Source organism: Cyrtonyx montezumae, unplaced genomic scaffold, assembly GCF_038088225.1.
Source record: "Cyrtonyx montezumae isolate F1298 unplaced genomic scaffold, pur_monq_1.0 scaffold_3, whole genome shotgun sequence".
Classification (NCBI taxonomy): domain Eukaryota; kingdom Metazoa; phylum Chordata; class Aves; order Galliformes; family Odontophoridae; genus Cyrtonyx; species Cyrtonyx montezumae.
The window spans coordinates 106592939-106604875 of record NW_027072034.1 but is presented as its reverse complement, the minus strand read 5'-3'; the positions used below and the strand labels follow the sequence as shown (position 1 = coordinate 106604875).

At 50.3% G+C, this 11937-nt stretch overlaps 1 protein-coding gene across 3 annotated transcripts in view; it reads left to right on the top strand.

Annotated features, from left to right (window-relative positions):
* Nucleotides 1-5483: 5483 nt before the first annotated feature.
* NTN4 (netrin 4) overlaps nt 5484-11937 on the top strand; it is a 33230-nt gene continuing 26776 nt past the window's right edge. For 2 of the 3 annotated variants that reach the window (XM_065742669.1, XM_065742668.1), the window contains exons 1-2: nt 5484-5561; nt 8351-8880. In XM_065742669.1, the coding sequence (XP_065598741.1) occupies nt 5507-5561; nt 8351-8880 (585 nt within the window). In that variant the 5' untranslated portion in view covers nt 5484-5506. Of the gene's footprint in view, nt 5562-5716; nt 5950-8350; nt 8881-11937 lie in introns of those variants that run through there. The other variant, XM_065742670.1, reaches the window with a different exon arrangement.

The window sequence follows — 11937 nt, the reverse complement described above, 5'->3', positions numbered from 1 at the left end:
AAAATAAACTCTTCCAGTTCATCCCATTTTTGGCATGCTCCAGTCTAAGCATATAGCAACTTGAACTTCTTCAAAAATATTGTAGGAATGTTCCAGTGTGCCACCGAATTAACATACTCTTATGAGCAAGAGTTGTAGGACTGTTTGTGGAATGGCTTCATTCTGCAAACAAAGCAGGACCTGGCTGGTATCCTTCCCTTTTTGTGTGCTCTTCCCTTCCCTTCCCTTCCCTTCCCTTCCCTTCCCTTCCCTTCCCTTCCCTTCCCTTCCCTTCCCTTCCCTTCCCTTCCCTTCCCTTCCCTTCCCTTCCCTTCCCTTCCCTTCCCTTCCCTTCCCTTCCCTTCCCTTCCCAGCACAGTCACAATATCAAGTAGTAGTGCTCAAAGGAGGTGCCAGCAGAACATTTGGCCGCTATCAAAATCACCCCATAGATTTCAGCAGAATTTAAAACAATTGCATAAAGAAGACTTGAGTGTTGAAATGTCATTATGTAAGCCTACATGTCCATGCTGAAAGACCTAGATGAATTAGTGCACTTGGCTGCATGCAGATATGGTGTCTTTACACAAGACTGAAGCATGAGTCTTGCATGAGTCTCAGCAGTGCCCAAAGCCTGCTTGCAAAGCTGACGTGGATATTTGGGCCTCCAGGCCTTTGGCACTCATACACTACACTCCTCCTGTGAATTTCCCAGATCAGCTTGGATGTACAGTGGGTGAGAAGTGGATGTGCAGAGTGAAGCTGTCTTTCTTCTCCGAGAGCTTCTAGAAACCAACATCTGAACATTTTGGGTACAGGCATGTGGTCTGCAGGATCTCCAGCAAAAATCTGACATTTTTCTAGGATCTACTGTAAAACTTCTCCAGATCTCCACATTCCCGCTGGATATTGTGTATTAGAGGCACACACACTAGGGACTGAAATTCAGAGTTGCTTCAAGGAGGATGGAGATAGCCCCTAGAAGTCATCCTCATAGGTGTTCATGCTTTTTGCAGGCTGTGCTAGAATTTTATGTCTTTGCTGCTACTTGCAACATGGTTTTGAGATACCAAAACCAACTGTAAGCAGGAGCAAAATAAAGGCTACTTTAGTTTATTGTTCAATTTTCAGAAAATACAAGGTAACTTTAATATATGTCAGAATAAGACAGAAATAAGTTGGTTCCCCGGGTGCCTTCCTAGTCTGTACATGTCCTACGTCCTCAGACACAGTGAAGAACTAACATTGTCACACTTAACCACCTGAAAAAAAAAGAAAAAAATAGACATTTAAAAGCTCCCTAGTGATCCAAGTTTGACAACAGACACATGGTGACTAGACTAAATGCTGACCCATGTGCACATGCCACTTAAATCCATAGCTCTGCTACACTATACTGTCAGACATGGCACATTCCACATTTATTAAACCCTTCTAGTTTAAAGAGCTAAATGGTCTGCCATTTCCACTGACAAGGTAAATCACTTAACTATATGATGTACCTAGATAATTACCTAGATGCATGTTAGATAAATGGAAGGAATTCCCCATTTAAGATATGTTTTCCACTATGGATTATGCTGGTACTCAGCAATACTCAGTAATACTAAGTAACCTGTACCATGAAGTCTGACTGGAATGAGTGCCCTTAGCCTAGCATGAGTTCTTTGAGGCGCTGGGTCTTCATACTGCACCACAGTGTGATGACTCTTACTGCACACAGCCTCATATGGGTCAAGGAATCTTAAATATGAAATGGCTTTGTCCTCTGCCTGGCAAACAGAGGATATTGAAATAGCCATGATGTCACACCACGTGTACATCCAGCAGAAAGCAAAACAATGTCTAGAACAGAGTAGAAGGTCTGCCAACAACCCAGAGCAGAATCTGAGCTGAGATTCTGATACTAAGGAGAGGGGTATGGACAGAGACAGACTTCTCTAACACAGTGAGGCTCAAATTTTAAACATAGCCTTATGTTTTGATCAAGAATGGCTTCTCTTTACCCCATGTTCCTTGTTATTCCCTCTTTCCTTAGTATACACCTACATCGGACGTTTAATTTCCTGGTGGGGATACTTAAGTCCCATCAGATGCAAAGGCCATAGGAAACACTAACGATTCTACTGTTTCACATTTTTTACAGCTTTGCTGAAAAAATATTAATAATCTTGTGTACGGAGGAACAGAGGCGAAGCCAAGTTCAGTCCCAGCAGAGGTCCCTGAATCCTCTGTAAGTGGGATGGATGCAGATCAGCTGGTTCCCCTTCATTCCTGCTTGTCCAAAATGTATGGTAAAAAGAGACGGAGAGGGAGGAAGAAAACCTTATAGTGCCTGAAGTCACAATGTATGGATAAAACAGCTGCACATGAGAAATAATTGATGTGGTTTGCAAACTACTTTAGTTTGGGAATAAATGCCAACTGCGTCCTCGCTTCCCGTAAGATGACAGAACTAGATGCACTGTTGAAAAAAGGTCTTTGTATATGAGTTTCTTGAGCAATACATAGGCAGAACCAAGCACACCTGGAGCCCATGCTATGCTGTGGCTGCCCCCAGGGCTTCCATCACCTTCCTGAAGCAAATCCCTGCCAGAGGGCAGCAACTCCCAGACCCTCGGGACACCAGAACAAGCCCTGACCCACTCATCCATCCCACAGACTGGAAAGAGGGCAGCAAGGGAGGCGAAGACCATCTCGAAGCCAGCGAGCAATCTGTGCTGGACTGCAAGGTCCCTTTGACAGGTTGGGTATCAGGAAGAATATCTTCTCAGGAGGAGTGGTGCTGCACTGGCACAGGCTGCCCAGGGATGGGGTGAAGTCACTGTCCCTGGAGGTGTTCAAGAAACACACAGATGTGGCACTGAGGGGCACGGTTACAGTGGGGCTGGGCTGATGGTTGGACGAGATGATCTTAGCTGTCTTTTCTAACACAATGATTTTATTCTATGACTGATGGCAGAAAGATCCTTTCCTTCACTACAGGGCCAGTGCTATCAGCAGAGGGAAGAGGGTTCAGACTTCCAACAGACTGCGTGGTACACGGCTGTCAGTGCTCCGTAAGAGAGCTGCCACGGCAAGCACCATGTTTTACCCCAGAGACTTCTCCCAGTAAAGGACAGCACTATCATTGCCATGATGCTGTTGTGACCTGACTTCCAATTACACTAAATCCCATGCATGCACTGGCCCAGAATGCAAAACACTCAGCTCGGAAATGTCGATCACTGGGTACAGTGAAAAGTAATGGCTGGCTCCCTTGTTTCCTTCATATGCCTGAGAAGTGCTGCCTTATATCACAGCTCAGCTTTTAACAGCAACGTAAGCAAGGAAATATGAAGCTTTAATCAGTAGTCGTCACTCTGGATTATCCACGGGTTTATTTTCACGCAGAAAACATGGGAATCAAGCTGCTTCAAAACACGATGAGTCATTGAAATGTTTTCATTACTCATTTGACAATGGCTGGAAAAATTCCAGTGGTTTGCAAAAAAATGGAAGAGTGCAAGACAGGTTTTCATAGAGAAGATTAATGACATGGTACCAAAACAGACAACAGGAAGGTGGCTGCAGCCCCCATCCCAAACCCCTGATCACATCAACTCCCACTGGCTTCTGTGGGCTTTGAATCAAGACCACATTTCTTCTTTAAACAAATCAGTTTGTATTCCTTTTGATAAAGTGTGAGTAGGTATCCAGACCTCTTTGCCCCCACTTCACCCACCAGCAGCCTCTGCTGCCCATGCGTCTGCCCCAGGGCCTTCTGTTAAACTATAACAGTGTTCTGCAGTGCAGGAAACGGTGATCTTTGAACAAGCCTTTGGTTAAAGTCCTCTGATCTTTTGAATTTTTGAGATTTTTATGACAAAAGTGTGGTCTGCCAGGCAGTAGGCCACATGTCTCACGCAGGTTTGGCTTCTAATATGAGCCCAACATGTCATTTTCAAGATGCCAAGTCCCAACTCATTCCTGCCCTGGGCGTGGGGCTTGGGAGAAGGAATGTGCAGAGGCCACTCTTTGGTCACCAACCCAGTGATGAATGGAGGTGAATGGAGTTAAATCCAGCTGGCAGTCAGTCAGCAGTGGTGCTCCCCAGGGGTCACTATTGGCACCGGCCGTGCCTTATATCTTCATTGACAATCTGGATGAGGGGATTGAGTGCTCCCACAGTAAGTTTGCTGATTACACCAAGCTGGGAGGAAGTGTTGATCTGCTTTGGGGTAGAAAGGTCCTACAGAGGGACCTGGATATGCTGGATCTATGGGCTGAGGCCAATTGCATGAGGTTCACTGAGACAGTGTGCCAGGTCCTGCACTTTGGTCACAACCCCATGCATTGTTGCAGGAAGAGTGACTGGACAGATGAGTTGTGGAAAAGGACCTGAAGGGTGAACATGAGCCAGCAGTGTGCCCAGGAGGCCAAGAAAGCCAGTGGCATCCTGACTTGTATCAGAAATAGCATAGTCAGCAGGAGCAGGGAGCTGATCATCCCTCTGTACTCTGCTCTAGTGAGACTGTGCCTTGAGTGCATTCAGTTTGGGGCCCCTCAGTACAAGAAAGACATGGAGGCCCCGGAGTGTTTCCAGAGAAGGGCAGTGGAGCCGTGAAAGGCCTGGAGCACGTCTCATGAGAAGCAGCTGAGGGAACTGGGATTGTTCAGTCTAGGGAAGAGAAGGCACAAAGGGAGACCTTGTTGCTTTCTATTGCAACCCGAGAGGAAGTTGCAGCAAGGTGGAGGTCGGCCTCTTCTCCCAGGTAACAGCGATAGGATGAGAGGGAATGGCCTCAAGTTGTGCCAGTGGAGGTTCAGATTGGATATCAGGAAAAGTATCTTCAAAAAAGAAAGAGCGGTTGGGCATGGCACGGGGTGTCCAGGGACGTGGTGGAGTCACTGTCTGTGGAAGTGTTCAAGAACTGTGTGGAAGTGGCACATGGTCAGCTGGCACGGTGTGGATGGGCTGCTGGTTGGACAGGATGATCACAGCGGTCTTTTCCAACCTTAACGATTCTATGCACGGGTTCCCCCCATCCACACCTGCCCTGCCCCTGCACCTGCGCATCCTCACCTCGCGCTCTGCCTTCTCCCTCTCCCTCACCCCACTCACACTCCCCCCGTTCACCCAACGACCCACCGCCGTCCCCTCTCGGCGCCTTTCGGAGACTGCACAGCCCCGAGCAGCCCTTCTCCCACTTTCAGAACCCAACCGTCGCGAGAGGCGGCACGACCCCTCCGAGCACGGTGCTTTCCGCATCGGGCACCGAGCCCGGTGGAGAACGAGGCTCCCCCCGCGGCTCATCCCGCCGCGGCGACCGCAACGTCCCGACCGGGCGTCCGCCGGCACCGCGCTCCCTCCCTCGCGCCGGGGCGGGCCGCGGGGCGGGGCGGGCGGCGGCGGGGCGCGGGGCGCGGGCGGCGGGCGGCGGGGCGGTGCGGGCGGCGGGGCCGCGCGGGGCGCTGATGCCGCGCGGGGCCGGGCGCGCCGCGGGGCGCGCGGGGCGGGCGGCGGAGCCGCGGCCGGGGCTCGGCCATGGGGAGCGGGACGAGGCTGCCGCTGCTGCTGGTACTGCTGCTGAGCGCCGCAGGTGAGCGCTCTCCGTCGTCTGCGCGCGGGCGAGCTTGGAGCGGGTGCGTTGCGCACCTACATACGCGTCCGTGGATACGCGGGCGTGGATGGCCGGGGGTTGTGTCCGTGGGGGGAGGAGGGCGATGGAGGCGAGGGGAGCGTTTCGCGGTTTCAGCCGCTTAGCACCGGATCGCCCCGCGGTGGGGTGCCGGAGCCGGTCGGGTTTGCGTAACGCTGCCCTCAGGGGTTTGCAAGCCGGGTGCCAATGTGCTGCTCTAAAAAGGAGAAAGAACCCAGATGGGAAATAAACATCTCACGGGGCGCGAGATACTAGTGAAACTTTACAAGGCAAGTGTCGCTAAAATGCTTAAGCAGGAAGCATATGATTTTCCATGGATGTTTTACAGGTGAGTCATGGTGTTCACTGCATGCTCTTACTCATTGCTCACGAACCCCATCCCGGTACCATGTGCAGCGCAAAACAGGGCTTTCTGAGGCGGGCAGATCCGTCAGGGCAGTCAGGAGAAGCCCCTTTCCCAGGGCTGCGGCGTGGCAAATCCTTCTGCCCTCATCTGTCCTTTCGCTGAATTCCCGGGGCAGGCGGCAGCACACAGGAAAGCTGTCACTTTTTGTAACATGCGGTGCTGCGTGGCCGTCATGCGATTCCTAACCCTAGGGAAAACAAACTCCCTTCGTAGGGGTTTCCTCTCGTCTCTGCTGGGGTCTGTGTGGCAGCCTTCGTTCCCCAGCCCCTTCTGAATTCGAGTCCTTGGCCCCAAACCTGCAGGTGAGGAAGGGATCCTGCATGACTGGCCCGCAGAGGGCTGGGATCCTGTCCGGAGGGTGCTTGGACCTGAATCCCTTCAGATCCCAACATCCTGAATGGGAATTTGGGAGCCAGCCCTCCTGGCAGCGCTGTGCCCCAGGACAGCCCCTGAGACTGAGTCTCCCACCCATCAGAGCCTCCCTGCACCTCTCTGGGAACAGTCACCAGCAGCGTACAGGGAAACTATAAGGATGCGATGAACACAAACGAGGCTCCTGACGTGGCTTCGGGTGCTGGCTGAGCCCTGCTGCGTTTGTCCTGTCCCAGACCCCTGCTCCGGTCCCAGCACTCAGGGAGCTGCAGCCAGTGATCACTTGTTTGTTTATAGCGAACTTCGCCATGCTGCACATAGCCGAATGATCCAGGAGAGCAACCAAACGCATCAATTAGTCCAGCCTGTGGCAAGCCTACCTGATAATATGGTAATAGCACACACTGGGCTGCCCCTTGGGAGAACTGTTTGGGTTAGTTAATGTTTGCGCAGTGCTTTGGGAAGTGTCTTCAGGAGATGTATGCGTGTTTTACAGGTATGTTTGTTTGCTTTTCTAGAGTAGATGTGTGCTGCACAGTTAATATTGGTGGCTGTGTGTTTGTTAGGAAGCTAAACTCACTGAGCCTTGTCTGCTTGCTAAAGCTGCCCAAGGCTGCTTGCCGAGGGAGGTTCAGGGACTGAATTCAGGAGTGCTCTGCAGCGGGCAGTTCACATCTGTTCTGAATAACGGCACAGGATCCCACGCAGATCAGCAGTGATAAAACTGTTGTTTCCAGAGCACTTCTTAAGGGGCAGGAGCGGAGAAATCCATCAGACTCTGAAGGCTTTGTCTCTGCTAGTAGGTAATGTAGCTTAATTGCAGCTTAGACACTATAGGCGAATGCTGAATAAACCCCTAATAAAGGATTTATTGGATGCTAAACTGGAACGACCTTTGGACATAACAAAAAATGGCAAGATGACATAGTAATTGGTGCACAAAGATGATTGTGAATGCTTGGCACAGTGAGAAAGAAGACATGATGCACCTTGGATGTTTCATCTGCCTTGCATCCAAATCATCAGTGCTTCCTTTATGTTTCTTAATTTTTTAACACATTAAGCAGTTATGGTTAATAAAATACAGCCTTGACCTGCTTCTACACTTATTAATAATGAGGTGGACACCCCTCACTGAATGCTTCTGAACCAGACGGGTTGCTTTGCAGAGTGTTTCACACCAAACCCCGCAGTGATTTTGTTTTCCTTTGCCACTTTCACTGTGATTTTTAAATTGACAAGGCTGCCAGAGAGACTTGCACACAAACCACAGAGGCTCAGCTGCAAGGCAGCCTGCCAGCACCATTTCAACCAAGGATTTATTTCTCCCTGCTTTACACACGTCGATGACAGGCTTCCAAACCTCAGCACTGTTTAGATTCAACTTCTGTGGCAGTTTGGGACTGCGGGGAGATTTGGAGTAGGAATGGAGGTGTTGGAGAGGGGTGTGAAGTTTTGGGGTCAGCGCTTGGAGGAGGTGCTCACACCAGGAACCAGCTCCTGGGCCCCAGCATGGAGAGGTTGGAATGGTGTGTGCCACAGAAGCTTGATGCTTTCCTCCTGCCTTTCCCTGTGCCTGGAATCACCTAGTGGACCTCTCAGTGCCATGGGATGGGGCTGCTGCAGCCCCTGAGCCCTTCAGTGCCCTCACCTGGCTCCAGGATGGGAAAGCCAGGTGCAGGCCTCCCTCCTCCTGCCCTCACTGTCCTCATCTCTTTGCAATTCTTGCTGGGGATTTTCCCAAGCACAGGGAAGCCCTGAGGGCTTTCATTTTACTTTGTTTTGCTGTTTTAGACACGCTAAGCTCCACTGAGGTGTGCACTACACAGTAGTGCAGCTCTTGCTGGATTGACAGGCACTGGGTATGCAACTACCTGGCTGGCACACAGTCCCCATGGGGTTGGTGAGCAGCTCTGAAATCCATGCCATGGTCTCACTGCTTTCCTTCCAGGCCTGGGCAGCACAGCTGGGGCAAGCAGCCCATGCGAGAAAGCCTGCAATCCCCGGCTGGGCAACCTGGCACATGGGCGGACACTGAGGACGGAGACAGCCTGTGGGAGCCATGCCACCGAGCCCTTCTGCACGTATGCCGAGGATGCCATGCTCCGCTGCAAGCCCCCCATCTGCAGCCATTGCAGTGGGGCCCATGCAGGGCTGGCACACCCCCCTGCTGCCATGGCCGACTCCCCTTTCCTCCTGCCCCGCACCTGGTGGCAGGCAGCTGGAGATGCCCCACAGGAGACCATCCAGCTGGACCTGGAAGCCACCTTCTACTTCACACATCTGATCCTGGTCTTCAAGTCACCCCGGCCGGCGGCCATGGTGCTGGAGCGCTCACAGGACTTTGGCAAGACCTGGCAGGCCTACAAGTACTTTGCCACCAACTGCTCGACGGCCTTCGGGCTGGAGGATGACGTGGTGCAGAGGGGAGCCTCGTGTACATCCAGATACTCCAGCCCCTTCCCCTGTACTGGAGGAGAGGTGAGTGGGAAAAAAACAAACAAACAAGGAAAAAGATCTCTTTTGTTAAGAGGAAGAATGCATGTGAAAGAACAGGTTGTTTTCCATATCAGAAATTGCAGGTCACAATTGGCATATCTTCAGGTGCTACAGGCAGCGTGCTGGCAGCATACTAAAGCCGTGATGTTGGGCTGGGCACCCTGTTTGGTGGCTTCTTGTGGGGTCCCTGCTGGAGAGGGTCCCCAGGGCCCATCCCGGGCCTTGAGGCAGCTCCCTCTTGTGGCCTCATCCCATGAACATGTCTGCCTGGGAAACCAAACCTGCTGCAGTGCAGAGAGGAGCAAACCTGGATCATGAATCGAGGTGTCAGTTCTCCACTAATTATTACCTACAAATTGTGTTTTCCACTGATAATGTGATTTGAGGTGAAGGTCCTGTCCTTGGAGACCAGCAGTAATGTCTAAGAATACCCTGTTCAGACCTCTCTGCAGCTCTTTGGCTGGCCAGAGAAAGTGGTATTTTCTTCCTCTTCTCTGTCCATTTTCACCTGCCCCAGAAAGCAGGCTGAACTTGCATAGAAAGGCTGGTGCAATGTGTGGGCACGATGGGCCTCTTATATGTCAAAATCAGTGCCTAGTTTCAAGAAAGAAAGAAATTCGGTGTCGTTTGATGCATCTGTGGTAGTCAGCTGCAAAGAAGGCTATTTACTGAGCTTGCTCCTGCAGGACTTCTGGCAGTGCCTTGGTTTGTGTTATTGCAAATAAGCTATAAAAGTCAAGATCATTTAATTATTCCAGGGCTTAAACAAATGTTGGGTCCAGGAGGCTGGAGCTTGTAAGGTTTTATTTGTACGGCACACTTCAGTTCCCTTATATTTACCTGCAAAGTAGTAACAGCAGCTTTCTGGTGACCAGATGGCAAGCATGCATGCCTAGCAAATATCACATTTAATTTATTACAGTGTGCTACATTCCAGCAATTACTCCTAACTGCCAATAGCAACATGGATCTCACCTAAAGAAACATCAGAGTATTGTGTTCTGTTTGGAGTTATGCAGCACTTTACTCCCACTTCTGGCAGCACCTAATTCCAGACATATGGAAGCAGTAATTTCACTTGAAACGGTGGTTTTAAATGTGCAGTCATCTGAGTTATCCAAGGGTATTATTTAACTGAAGCTCAGTTACCGCAGTTTTCTTTAAAGCACAAACATAAATTCCCTAAGTGCTACTGGATTTCTTTTTGAACTTTTGATCGTTGTTTTGGTTTTTTTTTAGCGCAATGTAACAACCACAGCCCGTGATCCAAGCTGCATGTCACACCATCTATGTACTGCTTTCTCCTTCAAATATTTCAACACCCCATGTGCATCTCCAGGCATGGGGTCGGGGCTTGCAGGTTCTGACAGCGCTCTGCAGTGCGGAGGGGTTTCTGCTTGCTGCTGCCCATCCCCCGGGACGAACGCTTTGCTGAGCTGCAGGATGTGGCTGCTCACCCCAAAATAGCACAAAGGTAGCAATCTGCTACGCTGTGCTTCTATAGGAATGGGAAAATCAGGCTTTATTTATTTCTTCAGCCAGAGGCCTCCACAGCAGTGGGAAGTGGTGGAGATAGCATTGCGTACCTTGCATGGCACTTGGCAGGGCTGCTGATGGGTAGTCACCTGGCTGGGATGTGGTCCCTTATGCTACACAACTGCTGGGTGTGGTTATCCTCTGCTTTGGGTACACCTGAGTGCTCCACCCTGAAGGACAAGCTGCCTGCAGCAGTCCAGTGATGGGGTCAAGAAGGAAAGGGCAAATCCAGATGGAACTGCAGAGGGGAGGCTGAGGGCTGATCTTCCCTGTGGTGTATAGTGAAGTCATTGTTGGTTTTCCTCAAAGAACTCTGGAGGAAAATCAAGTCCTGCAAGTGTGGGGAGAGAGGAGAATGGTGCTTAACGTGGCACAGAGTGTGCTCATGCAAGTAATGTCCCTCTTCTAGTGATGGACAGCAGCACATCCCCAACCAGTCAGTTTATGCCTACTGACCAAAATGCGTATTGGAGCGCATGACTCAAGAAAGATGACAGAATCATAGAATCGTTAAGGTTGGGAAAGACCACTAAGATAATCTGGTTCAACCATCAACCCATCCCCACCATGCCCACTGACCATGTACCTCAGTGCCACATCCACATGGTTCTTGGACACCTCCAGGGATGGTGACTCCAAAACCTCCCTGGTCAGCCTATGCCAGTGCAGCACCACTCTTTCTAAGAAATTTTTCCTGATATCCAACCTGAACCTCCTGGGATGCAACTTAAGGCCATTCCCTCTCATCCTGTCACTGTTACCTGGGAGAAGAGGTTGGCTGCAACCTCACTACAACCTCCTTTCAGGTCACTGTAGAAAGCGATAAAGGTCTCCCCTGGGCCTCCTTTTCTCCACACTGAACAATCCAAGTATTCTCAGCCATTCCTTTTAAGACTCATAAGTCCTAACTGTCACTAGGATTATGCAGATGCTTACAGGTGAGTGTGTTCCCAGACTTGCTGAGCTGAGCCCCATCAGAGGCTGCCTGGCCACTGTCTGGTCTCAGGCAAAGAAGACCTGCAGCCCTGTGGCAGCCAGGGCAGCAAAGACTTTGCTGTAAGGATGCAGGAGCCAGACAATATCTGTCTGAAGACTTTCCCCATACTTGATTCAGTGGATCATTTCACAGCAATGGTCCTCTTAACCTAGATGCAAAAAACCACTAGGTGCTGGCCTATTGTTATCAATGTTCTAGCAGGAAGGCTAGCTTATTTCAGTGTGGGTCGTACAAATGTACTACAGAAACAGGGTATTTTTGCAGTTTTCCAGGGCGTGACCCTTCAACTGTATTCCTGCAAGGAAAGTCAGAACTGTATTCACCGGCCAAATGTAATCTAAGTAAACAAGATGCAGAAATGAAGTCCTTCAGCTCTGAGCTCAGTTTTATTAGTATACAACTTTCCTCCCACACTTTGGATCATATTAATATTTCTTGCCTTACAAGTTAATCCTAAATTTATCCCTGACTAGAGATTGCTGCTAAGGGTTTGTCTAGAGGAGGCC